Source organism: Podarcis gaigeae (assembly GCF_964106915.1).
Source record: "Podarcis gaigeae genome assembly, chromosome: 9".
NCBI lineage: Eukaryota > Metazoa > Chordata > Lepidosauria > Squamata > Lacertidae > Podarcis > Podarcis gaigeae.
In genome coordinates this window covers 29852408-29872911 of record NC_139685.1, presented here as the reverse complement: position 1 = coordinate 29872911, position 20504 = coordinate 29852408, and the positions used below count along the sequence as shown (strand labels likewise).

The 20504-nt window shown below is 41.6% G+C and overlaps 1 protein-coding gene across 4 annotated transcripts in view; it reads left to right on the top strand.

The window, feature by feature from the left end:
- The window catches only part of STOX2 (storkhead box 2), a 124808-nt gene that overhangs the window by 41028 nt on the left and 63276 nt on the right, over positions 1-20504 (top strand). For 2 of the 4 annotated variants that reach the window (XR_014568055.1, XM_083755497.1), the window contains exon 1: positions 8871-10223. The exons of 1 other annotated variant lie outside the window; for it this stretch is intronic. Coding sequence is in view for 1 of the 3 variants with exons in the window: in XM_083755497.1 (XP_083611623.1) it covers positions 10058-10223 (166 nt within the window). In the remaining 2 variants the exon portion in view is untranslated. Of the gene's footprint in view, positions 1-8870; positions 10224-20504 lie in introns of those variants that run through there. One more of the 4 variants, XM_083755498.1, reaches the window with a different exon arrangement.

Sequence of the window (20504 nt, the reverse complement as noted above, 5' to 3'; positions counted from 1 at the left end):
TCTGTGTTCAAGCCTCATGGACTCAGGCTACAGTTTTGGCTACAGTTCTTGGGGGCAAGGATTACTCCTGAGCAAGGGTCTAATTAATAATGTCTGCCTCCTTTCTCTTGCCTTCTCTGGGCTTTAGGTGTGAGCCTGTTTTCTCAGCCAAATAATCAGTACTTTCTCTTTGAGGATTGCTTCTGTTTTATGGTGATACACATTACGTGTACAATGAATGTTTCAGGTGGTGGCCAACCCTTCATGTGCCCCTGACTCCTGTGTTATCCTTGCTAGGAGGTTTGAAAAGGGTTTGTTAATACAGCCACTGGGTGAGATTCAGCGTCACACTCTTTTAATCATTCTATCTGCACAAGCATTTCAGTTTTGCCAGATGGAACAATCCCTCCCTCTTCCCCCTGTACACTGTTCTGGAGGTTCTCCCAACCCTTCCAGAGCCCATTTTGGAGGGGAAGGGAGAGGGCGAGCACCCCATTGCACAAGTGGAAGTCCTTGCACAGGGCTTCTGCTGACGGGACTGGTTAGGTAAAATCTGCCCACTGCACAAGACAAACACAGGATGTTTGGTGGCATGATTGCAAGCCCCCACTACACACATGTACGTGTTCTCTCTTTTCTTCCTTACCCCTTTGTCATTAGATATACAATGGCCTGGTTCACCTAAAATGATAAGACAAAGTGTGGCTTAACAGGACAACACAGATGTGTAGCCTCCCAGGAAGAATCCTGCGGCTGCTATGCTCCACCCTGCTCTTTCCCCCCTTTTTTTTTACTACTGCAGTAACACTAATTTGAACTAATGCATGGGAAGGCAACCTAAGGCCCGGGGGCCGGATCCAGCCCAATCGCCTTCTAAATCTGGCCCGTGGATGGTCCGGGAATCAGCGTGTTTTTACATCAGTAGAATGTGTCCTTTTATTTAAAATGCATCTCTGGGTTATTTGTGGGGCATAGGAATTGGTTCATTCTCCCCCCCCTCAAAATATAGTCTGGCCCCCCACAAGGTCTGAGGGTCAGTGGACCGGTCCCCTTCTGAAAAAGTTTGCTGACCCCTGAACTAATGTGTCATCTGAATCAAGCTCATAACTAAATTCTCTTCTCGCCAACTATGAGCTGTAGCCAAGAATAAACCACCTAAACCTAGTTTGGCTTACTATGTTGTACGAACCAACTAAATGTATTTCCAAGCAAAACAAGTTGCTCACCTGGCTTTTCAGTTAAAGTGCATGTGTAATAGCATCTCAAAAGATGACTCTCATGGATTGTTTTACTCCTGCAGTAGTAAGAATATTTATTGTACACATGGCATTTGACCACCAACCATATGACAATCCATTAACTTTCTATGTAAAATAAAACGTGGTAATAAAAATAAGTTACACAAACAAACCTACAGACAGATTAAATAGTATTTTGGGCTGGGATAAATGCTGGCCTCAACTTTTGTTTTCCACAGTTTCAAATATCCATAGCACAAAGGCCACAAGTTGACATATAGAAGCCAGCTGTACTGCATATTATTTTAAATGACAGCATGCTATAAGGGAAGAAGTTAATAAATTTCCTCTAGCAAATGCCATTACACGGTTTATCTGCTGTCCAAATATAACAGTGGGCACCTGTTTGTCTCTTCCCCCATCTTCATCAAAGAGCTCACTGGCAAGCAGGGCAAGTTACCCTGTGGCTTTTTAAAGCTGCTGTCTGTACAATCTTGCCTGTAACAAGAGAGCAGCTGTTGAATGTTTCAGCATTTAACACCATGCCTTAGCACGGTTAATGTTTTAGTTGAGAAACTGAAGGGAAATAATATAAAGCAAAGGGTGCTCAACAGGTGACCCACAGGCCACATAAGACCATAATGCTATTCTCTCTGCTGCTTCAGCTGATTGGACCCTTCTGAGTTGTCGTCTGTCTCAACATACATCACTATAGTGATGGTTACCTCTGCTGTTGCTTTGCTGTCCCTTCCAAGCGACTGATATGTAAACTCCTGTGAAATGTATGGCTCATATGAATCTTGGCAGTACCAGTGCAGAGCAGTTACAATGTGGATGTTTTCAAGTCCCCAAAATGAGAAGCACTTGTATTTTCTACATGCCAGTATGGTACTGTCTGACACACAAGGGTTGGAGGAAAGTACAGTAAAACAGGATCCAGTCTTAAGTACAAGTTTGAGAGGACATCATTCCTGCCCATTGGCCATGCTGGCTGATGGGAGCTGGGGGTTGAACAGCGTCTGGAGGGCCACAGGTTCTGTACCCCTGCTCTAAGGATCATGCCCAAATTAGCGCACTGTATAACCACAGAGCCTAGGACTTGCTGATCAGAAGGTCGGCGGTTCGAATCCCCGCAACAGGGTGAGCTCCCGTTGCTCGGTCCCTCCTCCTGCCCACCTAGCAGTTCGAAAGCACATCCAAGTGCAAGTCGATAAATAGGTACCGCTCCAGCGGGAAGGTAAATGGCGTTTCCATGCGCTGCTCTGGTTCGCCAGAAGCAGCTTAGTCATGTTGGCCACATGACCCGGAAGCTGTACGCCGGCTCCCTCGGCCAATAAAGCAAGATGAGCGCCGCAACCCCAGAGTCGGTCACGATTGGACCTAATGGTCAGGGGTCCCTTTACCCTTTACTTATTGGTAGCACATTTCTGCTAAATATGGCTATTTATTCTTACAAATTTCAAATCAATTTGAAAATCAAACAACAAGACTGAATATTGGGCAGAATCCTCACAGCAGTTTTCATGTTCTCATGCAGCAGTACCTCTCTTTTCTGAACAGCAAGCTCTTCCTCCCTATCACAACTACTTTTTTTTCCAAAGTTGAAAAAGTTTGAAAAGCACCTTGTAGTGCTATGTGGAGATGCGCTGCTACCTGAGAAAAAGAAAATGGTCTTTGCCTTTGAGATCCTCCAGATTTCAGCCCTTGACTTGTGTACAGCCATCGAACATGGTTATGCAAAATGCATGAGAAATGTACTAAACCTTTTCCCCCTCTGCTTAAGCTCTGTATAATGTTGTACATATTATGAGAGCTGTGAAACTTGTAAAATCTTAAATCAACCAGGTGAAACTTGAGGATATTTATAATACCTGGGGTTTTTTCCCCTGAAAACACATGCTCTGTACTTTTTTCAGTAGTGAGGCCCTCAGTCCATCAGAGAGCCATGATGTGTTTTGGAGACGACATTAGTCAGCACAGCACAGCCCCTTGGTTTCAATAAGACTTACTCCCTGGTAAATTGCATTGGGTTTCAGCCTTAATCGCTTCCCTTGCTTTGGCTGTGTTTGCAACATGCCATTCTGCTTTTTGCTCTCACCTTCTCTACATCTACTTTCCATAACTGTGCCATCCCAGTTATCATCCCCCACTCTCCACTACTTACCCTCCTTTGTTATTTGACTCATTCTCCAGAACTGCTGTTTTGTGGTTCACCATATTTTAACCCAACAGTGTCCTTTACTGGTCAGAAAGAAATTTTAATCTAGAACTGGGAAACGCCTGGCAGGCAGGGGCAGCAACACTTGCTTTCCCATTGGCTGATTCTCATTCAAGCCAATATTCAGGGTAAAGGGTGCTGTGATCCCCCAACAGAATTTGGCAAAGCCTTTCTTTTAGGTGCCTTAGCTACTCCTGTTTGCTAGTATGTAGAAACTTGTATGCTGTGAACTGCTCTGAGATCTTTGGATGAAGGGCAGTATACAAATTTTAGGTAGGTAGGTAAGTAAGTAAGTAAGTAAGTAAGTGAATGAATGAATGAATGAATGAATGAATGAATGAATGAATGAAGATGCACAATAAGTGGCATGAGAGGAAGAATTTTGTAATGACTCTGAGCAAAAGGGAATTTTCATCATGAGAGAAAGTGGCTGAGGTGCTTGTGGGGAGAAGGTTTTTTGGGATCAAAGGCTCTGTTGGGAACTGAATGAGAAGCTTTATTCATTTTCTACTGAATATGAATATGGGGTCCTGGGGGCCAAATGCAGACCTCCAGGCTGCTCTCTGTCTTGGAACTCTCCCTAGGCCACACCTTTCGCTGGCTCTGCTATACACTCCAAACAGTTTGGAAAGTGTCCTTGAATTCTGATAATACATCTTGCTTCTCTGAGAGATGACTGTTGGGACGGGTGCATGAGTGTCTATAGAAACTAGTTCAAACTACATTTCCCCATTACGTGCACATGTGGGAGACAGGGAAGAAAGGTTAAATTTACATCCATTGCCTCTGTCCTTGCATGTGGCCCTTAAAAGGTTGCCTGGGAGAGAATGCATCCCTTGAACTGAAGAAGGTCCTCCTTGCTCCGTCTTGGTGTGTTCAGCAGCATCCTAAGAACAGGTTGTGTGACCTTATTCAGGTCACATTTGCTTGGAAAGCTTCTCTGGTTATGTCCGTGTGAATGGCAGTGACTGTGGGCCCCTCTCTAAGGACTCTGTATTCAGTCTTCCTTCTCACTGTCCCCTTGCCTGACATAGAGGACGGAGTATGAGCTGAAGAGGATTAGGATTTATTAAACTGAAGTAACTGTTCATGCATGCATGGCTGCAGGTATTTAGAACTGAGGTGGTTTCCTGCTTCACTTTCAACTCTTTAAAAAATGCAGGGTAAGAAGTATGAGCCTTGAGTCATAGGTTGCCACCTTTGAAATGTGTACCTGTGAGCACAAGCCTTTGGATTAAAAAGCAGAATAGGGTATAAGTCAGCAAAACCTTTCTTCTCTCGATGGGACATTTAGGGAATGGGGAATCTAACCGGACTAAAAGTAATTGTTTGTTAAAATAAACACATTGTAGAACAAAGGAAAAGAAAAGCTGATGGAAGAGAAGCACTGCATTCCTGTTATTGTGCATCCCAGAACCACAAGAAGGGGGAGAAATGTGATCTGAAATAAGCTTAAAAGGTTCTGTAATTAAGCCTGGATTAGTACAATAGCATAATATACCTGTTGCCCTTCTGCAGGTAAGTGGCAGACTAGCCTGAGGATGTCTGAATGGCTCCTGCTTTTATATTTTGAAGATCCTGGGAATTGCTTTGCTGTCTCTCTCTGTATCTCTCAAGTTTTTTAAAGACAAAATTTGTTCAAACATTGCATCTAAGAAGATAGACCCTGAAATGTGTCAAACTGGCAACTGTGGTGCTAATTCAATTCCATCAGTGGAAACAATCTTATATGTACTTAGGATGGAGACAGCCAAAAGATTGTGATTCTTGCCAACTGTTCCTTTTTGTGGCGCCCTTTGTATATCTGATTTGGATGATGATGAGCATTTTCTGAAAGGGAACAAATTAAATCAGTGGCAGACATCCTAAGAGCGATGCTGTACTGTGTCCTTTCTTCATGTTACTTTGCTTAGTGAACCTCAGTATCAGTGTGGGAAAGACAAAACCTGGGACTTCCTGTAACCCAGTATTGGGCCACTCATAAAAGTCATTTCTTTTGAAAGTGACCTGAAAAGGGATAGAGGGGAAGCACTGCAGCATTTGTAATTGCCAACTCATGTGTATAATAAATCCCAATTCCTTTTCTCTGTTTAAGAAATCCCAGCCTCTTTCCCCTGCTCTTAAGATTCAGGACTCTTACCAAGTGGTACTGTACATTAGTTGAAGCTCTGTGCCTGCACTCTCTCTGTGTACAACATCCACACTCGTTGGGGCATTTCTGTTATATCCAGCGTAGAACTTTAACCAATATATATTTTATTCACTAAGTAGCCATTGCCCCTGAACTCCTAAACTAGTTGGTTTTGTCGTTGCTTACTTCACGTGGAAGAGATGGATGGATGCAGAGCTCTGTTTTCATGTTTGAGCTTTCCAAACAAAACTTTTCACCATCTCAGCCTCCCCCCTTTGAACCTTTGAACTCTTTAAGGTTTCAATTAACATTAGCAGTTGAAGGCTGAAATGCGCACATCTTCTGATGCTTTTTGCTTGTTAGTCAAGAGGCAGCCTTGACTCCAGACCAAACTTTCCACATTTAAAGGCTAGAGAAACAGCTGGTGTCCCAGTAGTGCCAATCTAACACCAGCTTTCAGACTAAAAAAACTGATCCAGTGTCCCAGGGATGAGCATTGGCAAAGCAAATTGTCAATATCACCCCCCTGCTTTTTGCTTCTAGTCTGTCATAGACAGAAAGAAGCACTTGAGCATGGGAAATACATCTTCATCTGTCATGGCTAAATTCTACTGAAATGTACCCTCCACTAACTTGTTTAATCTATTTGAAGCCATTTGCCTTTTTTGTTTCAACACACTGGGTTGACATTTTTGGTGGACTTTCTATTATGATCAGTTTATTAGGTAGCTGCAGCCAACCTATGAATGTGCATTGTGTAGTTATGATGTTATGATTGTTTGTCCCTAGCTTGCATTACTTTGCTCTTACTAGTAGTGAATTTTATTTGCTAGCATATTTGTTTATCCAGTCAGTGTGGAGAGATCCCCTTCTGCCTTTTTTTCATGACTGTTTTGAGCTTTGTTATTCTTTTTACTTTGGTGATGCTGGTAAACTAAACTAGAAGCTCATTCAGTCTTATCTCCAGATAAGTAGTACAATCCATATAGAACTTCCAATATTTATTACTTTCTTTTATAAGAAGCATCCATTTACCCATGCCTAATTACTTTTGAAGTTGCACCTGTCAAATCCATGACCTTTTAAAAATGTGAAATATTTTGGCAATAATGGATATAGGGTTTTTATGTATTCATTGCTACGTTACAGATATGCCTATTTATAATTATACGTAGTAAGAACCTTTCGTTGTTTAATATGGCTTTCAACGGGGAAACTGTTGCAGTCTTTCACAGATGGTTAGCAGTGTGTATATATAGCGTGGAAGTGCTTGTGGAAATGGTAGTTGTGTTCTTCTTTGTGTTGTACTGGAAGAAAAGTGGGGAACATTAAGATGGTGATGTCTTGAGTGGCAGAAGTTTGGCAGCTTGACCTGGAAACCTCACTGACTTGAATTTATTCCTGCTGACTTGTTTGGAGCAATGACACTGTGGTCCATTGAAAATGGTCTCCCATGGCTTTCCCATGTGACTTTTTTGTTTAAATGAACCCCTGCCACGTTTAGCCTTAGCGATATTCTCCAAGAGATGGCTGTGTAATGGATGGTGCAATGACTTTTCTGCAGAAAGATTGCATCCACCACTTTTTCTCCTTTTAAGTCAACCATATGGCGGTTGTCATTGGTAAATTAAACTTGTGCTAATGAGCAAAGCTACTTTTTGGTCTCTGTGATGAATTAATAGTAATCTGTAAAACCAATGAAGGCAAAGCACCTCTTTACACAATCTGTTACCTTGGCCCAGGGTTAATGTTTTGAACTCACTTCAACCTCTGACTTGTTTACAAATCCATGGCCGAATTAGAAGTTGAAAGGAGGTGAAAGGAGGTCCACAACCCCAACCCATATCTATGGTCCTTAATTCACCTTTCTTTCATTACTGTAATGATCAGCTGAACAGCAGCAAAATTACCTATGGAAGGTGATATTTAAAATTCCGTAGAGAAACATGGTGACCTTGAAGTTGGTTTAAGATTCTGACTTGCTCTCAAACCAGTAACCACAGTTTCTCTGTTTGGATGAAATGGGAACTACCATTTATATATTTTAAGCTGTTGAGAATTGCAGCATGGCAAGAAAAGAGGAGGGAAGAATGTTTAGCAGCAAAGTAATTTTCAGGTGGCAACTTGGGTGACTAATTTCATGTATGTAACATTAGATATCTCTGGGCAGCTTTGAAGTATTGATGACATCTCTATGAAAATAAGTGGCAGGAAATGTGTTCTCGGGGACTAGGAGAGGAAGAAGTGCTTCTTAAACATTTCTAGTCCTAGTGTTGCCTTCATTGACTCTGGGGAGCAGGCAAAACCTTTCCTGTTTTAGGCAGGTGTGTGTTTTATTCGAAAAGTTTTTTTTATCTGGAGGGGTTTTTTTTATCTGACGCCTTACTTTATCTGCTGTTCTAGTCTATTTGTGTTATATTGTACCTTATAAATTTTTATTGTACTTTTTGGTTGCTCTTGATTGCTTTCAGCTGCCCAGAGTGGAATGTAGGCACCAGATAGAAATGTTCCTATAGATAAACAAGACCTCTGAATTGTTTGATAGTAAATAATGTTATTCCGAATGAAAATGATTGGCCTTAAGAGCTCTTGCGGTTAAAAACAAGCATAGTTAAAATTCCTTTTGGTGGAGAGGTAAAAGGGGTGGGGGGTGTATCCCTCTAAGTCTCCAGAATCCTACACCCTTCCCACAGTCATGCTCTGGCTGCTTGGGTGCTCTCCAGCTAATAGCACATCCCAAACAGAACTGGACCTCTCTCCTTTTAGTACCCTGCATGCATTGTTGTCTCACAATGATTGGCTATTGGACTAGAAACAGCTGTACCAAGCCTTTGGTTTACAAAAGAGATTACAGGCCTTTCTCATAGAGTCTGATTGGTTGGCAGTGTGTGCTGAGAGAGAGAGAGAAGGGCCAAAGTAGTAGTAGTAGTACTAGCTGCTTCTAAGCAGTTTGATTACTTTTGTCCTAGAGTTCCTCTCCAGCTGTCAAATGAATGGGTTCCCTCCACCAATCTCTCTCTCCATCCCTCCCCACCCCCTTTCCAACCTCAGTGATTGTTTGGGCAGGCTAAGAAATCTAGCAGGCAGGTTTGGTTTCAAAAAACAAAACAAAACAAAAAACAAAGGCGTTTCTGTTTTTTCTTTGTAAGAAAAAGAAAAGAGATGAGGTAGAGGCTGGATTGTTATTTTAAAAATTAAAAAAACAACAACAACTTTGTATGTAAATATGCACAAGCTGATTATAGGCTGGGGCACAAGCGAAGGTTTGGTGAGCCCAGGGCTATTTTACATGAGAATGTGCAGCCCGACTGGCTGAGCGCGTCTAACTTAAGGCAGCTCCTTGATTAGCATAAGACTGGGTGGCTGCCTTGTTTCCTGCCTTCAATAGCTATTCACTGTAGTCGAGGCGGAGAGGAGCAGGGAGGCAAGGCAAGGCAAACGCACCGGATTTGCAGAAAGCAAAGCGCGTTGGGCTTAATCTCGCGGTCCGGCTGCCCCCCAAGGCTGGAGGAGCTGGCACGGCTCGACGGGCGCAGACGTAGGCAAACACAGGCGGTGATGGGAAAAGAGGAATAAGCGTGCATGCGAGAAGGAAGGAAGGACGGCCGGCTGCAGGAGCCTGGAAGAGACGGGACTCGGGAGCCCTCGGCCATGATGACCATCCGCATCGAGCACCATCGCTGCTGCCTGTAGGTTTATGTACACCTTGAATGGGCGCGCGAGCGAGGGATCCTTGCTCTGCCAGTGCGGCAGGAGGAGCTGCGAGAGCCGCTAACGGGGAGAATGCTCGCTGTTGCTGCTGCAGCCATGATTTTTCGGCTGCTCCATTGATGTTTTGCTCGGATTCTGATAGGTTGGAGGAGGGCGGGGGAAACCAGCCTTTGGCCGCTACCAGCACTTCCCCGCGATTCCTATGGCATTGCAGACCCGATGCTGCTTTGCTTTGCTCCCTGCCGTCTTTCGGGTCAAGCCCAAAGGCAGCCTGCTTTGCCTAATTCGCCCGGGCCTTTTGTGTTGCAGATCACAGTTGGCCGAGCCTTTCTGTGCTGAATCGACCTATTGTTTTGGGACCCCGGAGCTTCCACGCTGCAGATCGCTTCTCTTCTCCCCTCCTCCCCCCTTTTTTTCGGTCGCTCTCCTCCTCCTCCTCCACCGCCACTACCCCCCCGCATTAGAAGCTACATAATTTGCCTCTCCTCCACATGACTCTGGAAGCTACAAGCCGGGCTTGAGCGCCAATGAAGTGTAATGCATTGTGGGACGTGTGTAAAAGAATTGGATCTTTCCAAGGGGGGAAAGGACCTGCGGTCTGCTTGATGGACAAGGTAGTGGCAAAATGTTGCTTGCAGAGCCGAACCGAGCGGTGCCCGTAAAGAGACGTGTGTAAAACGAGTGCAGCCAGCAAGCCGTGAGGCCTCCTGGCTCATGCCGCTCCTGCTGCTGCTGCTGTTGCTGCTGCTCGTGGTGGATTAGACTGCAGGTAGCTTCAAAATGAAGAAGACGCGAAGTACAACCTTGCGGCGAGCCTGGCCTAGCTCTGATTTTTCTGACCGGGCCTCTGATCGCATGAGGTCCCGCAGTGAAAAGGACTACCGCCTGCACAAACATTTCCCCCCAGCTTTCCTTTCCCAGGCTTCACGGGGCTACATGACATCTGGTCAGTAACTGGCAGTGTGTGTGTGTGTGTGTGTGTGTGTGTGTGTGTGTACATCTGTGTGTTTGTTTCAAGGCATGGGCTCGCATGTTTGTTTATCTCCCCTGTGCTGTGTAAAAAAAAAAAGGCTATCTTGTGACTGATTAACATAGGTTGTAATGAATAATGCAATTTCTTTTAAAGCTCACATCCACCATTTTGTACCTCAGGAAGATTCACAGCAGGGCCTGCTCAATATGGTGTTTAAAGCCTTCCAGCCCCCCCCCCCCGCTTCCCCCTAAAATAAATGGAGAGAAAAATGGTCAGATCAGTATTTTCAACGAATCAAAATGCCTAGTAGATGTGATCCCAGAAGTCTCCCCCACCCCACCCCCCACTCCCAAATCTGCATCCCTGGTCTCCTTCTGCTAAATCATGATTACCAAATCAGATATTGTCTCTTAATCCAGCTAAATGCAATTATCTCAATAGGCATTTCTGCGTTTCATTTTCTAAACAACAACAAAAAGTGTCGCTGCAGTTGGGGGTTCTGTGAATAGAGCCTTCGTGTCCCAGTTGACTGTTTTTGTCTGGGGAAGTTCTTTTTGGTTATACAGAAATAAGTATAAATATAAACATTTGTGTGTTAGGAGAACAGGGTGTCTGTGGATATGTATCACATGTGTATGTTCATCTATTCAATTGCTTCAGTGGAAGCTCTTTAGAAATAATGGACACTGCACCAACATGCTTGTGCATGCATGGCAGGATAAGAGCACAAACAATAAAGCTGTGGAAGATTATAACAAGGGGAAACAGTCATCTTTTAATAAAAATTATGAAAGGAAATGCCTCATCCCTCCCTTTTAATGATGCCTTTATATTCCATTCATTCTATGATTCCCTTTTGAGATGTTCAGGAGGGAACAGGAAATAATCTTTAAGAGAATGTTGACGAGAAGGACAAAATATCTTGGAAGCCTCCTTTGTTGTTTGAGTGCTTCGTTAGTGTGACAATCCGACATAATGTTTCATGACCATGATGCCAAATATCCTATTTATCATCAAGGCACATTTTTCCCTGTGAGACTCACTTTAGCTTAGAGAAATGAAGATTTCTTATATGTAGCTAGAAAAGGTTTTCCATCTCTTTCCTGTATCCCATCCCCAGATTCAAGTCAAACTTAGTGGTTATCAGCAATTTACATACCCAACTTATTCCTTTGCATTCTAATAAATATGTCTCTTTAAACAGTACTGGAGAGGATTCTTGTGCTTTAAGAATCTCTTGTGAACATTCTTTTGTCAGCAACCATAAACATAAAGAAGAAATCTTTTATGGAAATATTACTTGACTAAGTTTTGGTGAACAAGCTTATCTGTTTTTCTCAGAAGGTATGCATTAAATGAAATGACAAGTGTAATTTATGCTTTAAGGAGCTGAAAAGCAACTATATTGTTTATAGTTTGGTTGCTGCAGTACATTTAGCAACACACCTATGAGAAATCTGGCCTCACTGTATACACCTAGAATCTGAGCTGGTGTTCATTATCACAGTGCAGTTTTTCCCCCCTCCCAAAAAAAGAGAGAGATTTGAAACATTTTAGATCAGAATGATTAGATAATGCCCAACAGAATAGTCAATTAGTTTTCTGCAACTGTATTAAGACTATGGAGGGGGGAAAAACAGGTTTCTTTGTTTTTCTTGAAAGCAGTGTTGTTGAAAGAGTTATCCTTTTAACAGATGTATTTCTCCTAAGAGTTTTATAGGTGGCAATTAGCATGAATTAAATGCAAAGTATGTGTGTATTCATAAAAACAAACTCTGGAGAGTGGTTGCATGGTCCAGTTTGATTATCAATACTGAGTTGTCTGATTCCAGAGGTGTGTGTATGTGTGTAAGTAATAGAGACACATATATGAGTCTGTACTTGTTTGGGGGATGGGAAGGTAATGCCTATTGTGTCTGGACATTCTAAAACAGAATGTTACATCTTTGAATATCCTAGAGGCAATAATCTGCAGTGCTACAATGCAAGAACGTATGGTGTGGGGGGGTGGGAGAAGAGGGAGCAGGTGACACATCCACTATGAGTAATACACTATAATTGTTAGGAGTATAGCACAAGTGGCAGTTGAAACAAGAATGATGTAAAGCACATCTAGCATGTGATACTGTAGCTGGAAAAGTAATTTTGGCCTCTTTGTGGGTTGACTTTCTCTCTCTCTCTCTTTTTTTTAATGAACTCTGTCCTTTGCCTTTCCAAATATTGGTTTTGGGAGGAATGGGTACTGTATCTAAACACTTCGGCTATTTTAAAAGGAAGCTCTCTTCCTGACAGGAAATCTATAGGAAGTCGTCTTGCATAAAAGTAGCAGTGACTGTGAATACAAATGCTTTCTTTGTCACCCAAACTGTTTTACAGGAGAGAGGGCCTTGAAACACATGGGCTTTTCAAGAGGGCTGCATTCTGTTTATCCAGTCATTTAGCCTAATTACTATTAGTATTGTTGTGGTCCCTTTTAAATAAGTGCTGTATTGTTTGGGAGATAGGAGACAATGTTGCTTGCTTGCGCTTGATTGTTTGAGCCCAAGGACATTGAGGGATGCAAGCAAGTAAATTGTTTTCTTCTCCCTCCCACACTCAAAAGACTGTAAACTCATTAATATGCACTTTGAGTCTTCGGGATTGGGCATGGGTTTATTAAACAAGATCTAATTTAAAATTCTTTTTAAACGATTCTCTCTAACCCCTCCCCCACCAATACATGTACACAAGATCTTCATGACTGTATCAGACCAAAGGCTACTGTAATCCAATATCCCAGTTCCTTCAGTGACCAATCAGATGTCTTAGGAGAGGCCCATAGGCAGGACTGGAGCACAATGCCCCTCTCATGCTGTGGTTCACCAGTGACTGGTTTTCAGAGACATGCTGTTTCTGATCCTGGAGGTGTTATACAGCCTTTGTGACCAGTTGCCATCACTAGCCACATCCTACAGGAATCCCCTTCTTCGAGCCATCTAAGTTGGCGGCCATCATTTGGTGGTAGAGAATTCCATGCTTTTAAACATGCACTATATGAAGAGAAGTACTTCCTGTTGCCTGCCCTGAATCTCCAACCATTCAGCTTCTTTGGATGACCCTGAGTTCTGGCGTTGTGACAAAAGGAGGAAAAAATATATCTACCCACGTTCTCCGCACATGGATAATTTTATGTAGCACTATCTTGTTCCCTTTACTCAGCTTTTTTTTTTTTTTAACAACCCATAAAAACCCCAAACAGTGTAACCATTCCATATAGGGGAGTTGCTCCAACCCTGATTATTTTGGAACCGAAGGTCAGTTTTCCTGTAAATGGCTGTAAGAGTTTTGAGTCTTGTTTAATTATTTTATTTCATACAATTTGCATAACACTCAATTGTAAAAGACCTCAAAGTGGTCTTAACAGTTACCAAGAATTGTAATCTGACAGGGTATGTGCTTTTGAATAACAAAATGGTCCAAATAATTACTTTAGAAGTGCAACTGTCTACAAAGTTGAATGGGAGAGGGCTTATTTTTTAAAAAAATGCATTTACTTTATGAATTAGTAATATTATGACTTTATAGTAAATAACACCAGTACTTAATATTAGCATTTTGAATACTATTTTGAGTGGGCTACTAATAAATAGTGAAATGTTTTGAAAAACCTGATAGACAACCCATAAAGAAACTGTTAGGTAAAGTAGTGATATTTTCACGGTGAGATTCTGTGCCTTTTGCTGATGAGTAATTGTCTAGTGAATGGCCTTTGCTGAAGTTCAGAGTTTCTTTAGGCTTCTGAGCAAGCATAGGGTTCAGAGGCCATGCAGAGAGTTCATTGTTCATGCTGAAAATATACATATCCCATAAGAAAGCATGCTGACTTTTGTGCCTTTGAAATAAGTAGAAACTGCAACAATAAACATGTTTGACCTTGTATCTAGAGAGAGATTTTGACTACCGGTAGGTCTATCCTAATAATTTTTATAACTTGAAAATGACAGTAACAGTAGATACTATAATAGTGATGAATTTTAACCAATAGGAAACAGTCATGCTAAATAACAACAACAAATGCTGCTATGCTGTTTATACTTACTGAGAGTTTAGCAAACAACGTGTTAGTGCATTTTGCTATTGGCCTGGGTCCAATTGCAACTACGTGGAGATTTCTGGACACCAGGTTGGCGACCACAGTTGAAAAGCCTCTGCCTTAGTCCATGGTTAATACCATTTCCCTTACAACTCTTTGTGTTTCTCCTTCTTGCATACTGGGACAAGTGAATTGTAAATCAATATAGTTGAGATCATAGAATAGTAAAGCAGAGATCATAGCATTGTAAAGGACCCCAAGGGTCATGTAGTCCAACTCCCTGGCAAATAGACATTCCATTGTGACAACTGTATCTTAGCTTTAAGGTGCCATTTGGCACTTAACTAATATATCTGAATTTCTAACACTGCCTCTCACTGTCTATTATTTATTTGCACTTAACTATGTATTGAAAGCCCATTACTTAAATTCATTGCAAGAAGATGAATTTTAATTAAGATAGCCCATGCATGTTCTTGTTTGTTTAGTAGATTTATATTCCACTTTTCCAGCAGTCCTCAAAGTGGCCAGTAATCCTTCTGAAACACAACAGATACATCAAGAACCACATCCTCAAAAAAAGAAAACAGTTCTGGTGGGGTGGGAGCTGACATCAGATGTTCCATCCGACAAGGCAGTTGCTATGTTAGCTCTGTGGGGATCGGGCAGGGGACAGTCCAACTGGAACAGGTCCTGACGTTGCCTTTACCTGCCTGCCTGCCTGCCTCTTTTCTTCCTTTCCACAGGGCAGCTGGTGTCAGTTGGCCCTGTGGGGGTGATTGGGGAGAGGACAGGGTTGCCATATGTCCGGAATTTCCCAGACATAGCCAGAATACTGTGGGCAGAAATTTGCTAAAATGTCTGGGAAAATGTGGACTTATGGCAATCCATTTTGGCAGTGTCGTTTTCCATAAAAATGGCTCAAAAACTTTTTTGCGGTTTTGCCAAAGAAGCTCAACAACTTTGGTCAACGCTAAACAAACGAACAAAAAACCCCAGGGGGAAGAAAGCTATTCAACTTTGTGTCCGGATTTTCACTTTTTGAAATATGGCAACCCTAAGTATGATACACATACAATATTTGTCCCATCAGAATCTGATTAAGCAGGATGAGTGTGATTGAGCTACTTTCTGCACTGTCTGCTGCTAGCAGTGGTGGTGGTGGTGGTGCTCAGTCTAAGGTATATAAAATTTTGAACAGTCTGCATGAATGTCATTAACTCAAAATATATTAGTAGTGGCTAAATGTCAGAGACAGGCTGGATGCTGAGGACTGGTGAGTGGATACCGATGAGTGGTCACTGGGAGAAGCAGGGTTAGAGACTGACTTGGAAGAAGGGATCGGTGAATTGGGGTAACCTATAGCAGCCGGGAAACAAGAGTCAGAGGCAGGAGAAACTACAAGATTGGAGAGTGGAAAACAGGTGTGGGAAGGGGAAGATATAGGTCAGGCTAGTGTAGACGCAAGGGTTTCTACACCACCTCCTCCTGCCCCCACCTCTCCTGCTCCACTGTCTCCCAGGACCAGGAGAGGATTGAAGGAGGAGCAGCAGAAAGTTACATGTAGACAGTCTTTGCCTGCTTGCATGCATCTCTGATAGGGGAGAGATATAAGCTGAGCATGGGGTGGCAACTCTATTTTGCGGCAACTGCCTCCTTGGGTGCACACCTAGGAGTAGCTGAGAGACTTAGGACAGATGGACATGCCTTTCCCTAACTTGGAGGTGTGTTTTTTACAATATAGATTTAATTTCCCCCTATTGCTACACCAATATATTTGTTTGGAATAGTGAGGAAGTATTGAGGATACTTAAATCTAGTAACCTCCAGATTGGGTCTGCCCCTGAGTTTGGCTCAAAAGCTGCTGAAGAAGAAGAAGAAGAAGAAGAAGAAGAAGAAGAAGAAGAAGAAGAAGAAGAAGAATACTCTGACTGGGCTGCTCACTGAGGCAGAATATCAGCAATATATTGTGTCACTGGTGAAAGAATTGCACTGGCTGCCAGTTAGCTACTGGGCTAAATTCAAGATGCTGGGACTGGTGTACAAAGTCCTGTACAGTTTGGGACTAGGATACCTGAAAGATTGCTTCATTCCTTCTGTATCTAACCAGTTATTGTGCTCCGCAGGAGAAGGCCACCTGCAGTTGCCATATCATGTGTAGGTCTGTTCCTTCAAATGTAGGAACTCCCTCGTGATGCATCAGATAGGCACCCTCTCTACCATCTTTTTGACACCTATTTATTGAAGAACTTCATTTTCGAACGAGCCTTTTAAGTTGAGAATTTTATCCCGGTTCTCATCAGTATTGTCAAAGTTTTTGTTGTTAAATCACTTCAGTATGTTTAGTGGGAAGTGGCTCATGTATTAAAATAGAAAAAAGGAACCAAATGCAAAGTCTTGCCACCAAGCAGAAGCTTAAGCACTAATTTTGTTAATGGAGGAATAACCTACTTGTTCATGTTACTTGATGAAATGCATTGAAAAAGCCATTTAAAAAAGAGATTTTGGGGGAAAAGAGCAGGAGCCTTTTCATACCTCAAAAGAGAAACTTATATTGAGCTTCATAATACAATTTCAAATAAGGGTTTGTTAGTGCTCAGATAAATGAACAAAGTGACTAAAATACGCATAGGGTCACTTGTGCTTCTGATATTTGGGCTGCGTATTTGAAGAATTGAAACATGTTGGCTTGAAAGACACTGTACTGTGATTAATTTAGCAACCCTGTCATGTTACTTCAACTCAATATTAAGAGTTTGTTTCCAGCTTCTGATGCAATACATAAAATTATTGAAAAACCTGCCAGTGGTCCTTTAGATATTGTTGGGACTCCAAACTCTGTTCAGTCCAAGCCAGCATCACCCGTGTTTGGGGATGAGGGGAGTTGTGTTAGTCCAACAGTGTTTGCAGTGCCACATATTCCTTGCCCATGTGCTCTGTAATAGAGGCTTGCCATTACATAGGGTGTGTAAGAACCTAGTGCAACATAGATAGACTTGGCTAGAATTCTGTTCCTAAGTCTGAGGAGCAATATAGTATTTCAGCCCAAGACCAGGCAGACCCAGGCTCAAATTCATACTCACCCCTGAGGCATATTAGGTTAACTTGGACCAATCACATGCACTCATTCTAGCCTACCTCACAGATTGTTGTGAGAATAATAATAATAATAAAGTGAGCATGAGGAAGTAATATATTTTTTGCCTCTCTTGGATGAAGGAAGGGATAAAAATTAGACAAGGCACAGTGGTTCTGCTCTTCCTTTTGCACCTGGCCTGTTATCTAATTTTGTATATTTTATCCATGACAAGGTTTGTTAAGCCTTGCCATGTAATTTGCAAAGTGTCAGCCCAGCTATGGTAAGTTGCAACTGCCCCGGACGAGCACCCAACTGTGACTTTGCTATGGCGAGATGCACATACATCATGTTTCTTTTTATAAAAAGATTATTCAAAACATTTGTGCTCCATCTTTCCACTAGAAGGCCCGCAAGGAGATCTACAATCCAAAATAAAACTATGCCAAAAGTAACCCACTTAAAATAATCAACGAACACACTCACAATTGTAGCAGCTGCAGATAAATTGGAAGACAAACAAAGGATACAAATATAGTTTTGTTTTCTAACGCTTGAGAGAATAAAATGCTTTAACAATATTTTGAGAGGGTAGGAACAAAATGAAATCTCTGGGAAGATCTTCTGCATTAGCCACCCACCAGAGGCAAGACCTTGGATGATGACCTCAGTGATGAACAAGGAAAGGCGTTTATATCCCCCGACAACTACTTGAAGTAGTCTCCTACTCTTTCCTGTCCTAAATGTATCAATGGCAAAGAGAAATCATTTTATATTTATAAAACGGCTTAGATCAATCCTGTACTACAGTCCTGTACATGTTTTTTCAGACATCCCACAATATACAGAGAGTCTTCATTTTGGGTAAGTGTATGTAGGATTGAAGCCTTAAGTTTGTGGTGTTTTTTGTTTTGTTTATTTAATTGTTTGGGTAATGGCATTGTTCTAGCAGTGAACTGGGCAGACATTGCTTGAGGACTATTTACCGGTAGGTAAGTGAAGGATAAAATGGGCTGAAATCTTCTTAGGTTAGGGCAAAAGCAAAGAGACATTGCCTCTTGCTATCATTTGAAATATGGCTGGCGTACACATGCGACCTTTGTAGAATGATTGTCCTAGAACCACAACTCTTCAATAAAATCATGAAATGTCATTAGGGGAACCTGGCTTTTATAAGAATATTCCAGAATTCATATTCTTTTAATGCTGCTGAGACCATTGATTGACCTGTAATCAAATTTGATTGGTTCTACTTAGTGATAAGCAATGCTTTAGCACCATGAGGATAAGTATTGGCAAGTATGAGCTCTCACGCTTCCTGTCTCTTCCTTCTGTGCACCCAGGAGGAGGATCGCTGCTGAGTTTACTTTTAATTTCAAAAACTAAACTTTAGCAGTATGTGTGAACCAAGAATTCTGGTTTGCAACCAACAATGGTTAGCTGTTAAACAAGCCAGCTACAAACCATGAAGTAGGCGTGTTTAGCAACTAACCATTGTTGGTTGTAAACTAGAATTCCTGGTTCACAGTTCACACATACTGCTGAGTCAGGGGTGTCCAGATGTTCTTGGACTCCAACTTCCATCAGCCCAGCCAACACAGTCCAATGGTCATGGATGATAGGGACTGTAGTTAAAAAGCACCTGGACAGCCATGGCTCCCATTCCTGCACTAAGTCACAAGTTGAAAGTAAACATAGTAGAAATCCTCTTTGTTGTGTAAGAGGAGAGGAGACAAAGAGGAGTATGTGAGCTTTGCACAGACCTGCTGAGATTTATCGACATACTGTAGTGCTGGATCATGGTACTAGATGTGAACTAACCAAGAGTGTTTTTATTGTGTTTGAAATGCAGGAAAGTTTTTATCTCCTTTTGTTATCAACTAACTTGTGGATCGGCTTAGATAAGCCTAAACATAATTTAGCAGCTTTCCATTTTTGAAACATATATTTAGCAAACACATCTGTGGGAATCATGGCATTGGATAGTGTACTGAATTAAAAAAAAAACTTGAAAAGAAATTTTGTGAAATGCTAATGTGTTTTTGGTAACATGATGATCTGTTAGAAATCTAAAATACAATGTTTCATTGTCGGTTCAGCTCACTGACCAACAGCTTGAACTGCCATAACATGCAAATTTTCTTTTTCTTCCTACCTGATAACTGTATAAGATCCTTCCCTTTTCATAATACTAGCAGAAAATGATTTGGAATTACTGTTATTAAGTGGTGGTATCACTTTTACCATGTCAACCAATTGCTTACCAACCAAAAATAACACTTTGTTTTCATCACATTGTAGAAAATGTGATTCCTGTTATTTGAAAAGAATAAGGAGGGGTTCCTACTCAGCTCAGCATAAATGCCGTCTGCTAAGAAAAGCTGCAGCCTCTTAATAGAAAATTCAGGCAGAAGTTTGTTCATTTTATAATATATACCCCATCTTGCCAGGAATACTAAGATGACAGTTTTGTCTTGAACATCAAACAGATATTGGTAGTTCTAGCATTGAATAGGGTGTGAGTAGAAGACTGAGGAGAAAAGAAATTCTCAAATATTTTTTGCTTAAATTCTTTAAACTTTTGAACTGTCGTGCTAAAATGGGTATAAATACCGCAAATGATTTGTGAATTCATTATGTATTGGCCATATTTGTTTACATAGTTAAATTGTAATAATATGGATATGGATCAGATTAATAATTTAAGAACAGTCCTAATGGATCAGGCAAAAAAGCTGTGTCTAATCCAGCATCCTACTCCTATACTGACCAACCAGATGCCTACATCAGGGATGGAGAACCTCTTGGCCTCCAGATTTTATTGGAGCCCAAATCCCATCTCATGTATTATGTCGATTGTGTCCACCAGAGTGTTCTTAAATAACAAAGTGATGTAAATTCTCCCTAAGAATGGTGTCTTAGAACTGGAAGGTGACATTTAAAAGGAAATCCAGAGGGACTCATTCAGAAAATTATTAATTTTTAAAAGTTGCGCCCTGCTTTTCAGTATATCTGGGCCTCAAGTAGCTTACAAAAAAACAAACAAAAACCATACAATATAGAAAATTTAAAGCATAAAATTAAAATGATCAAGTATCTTGCTAAA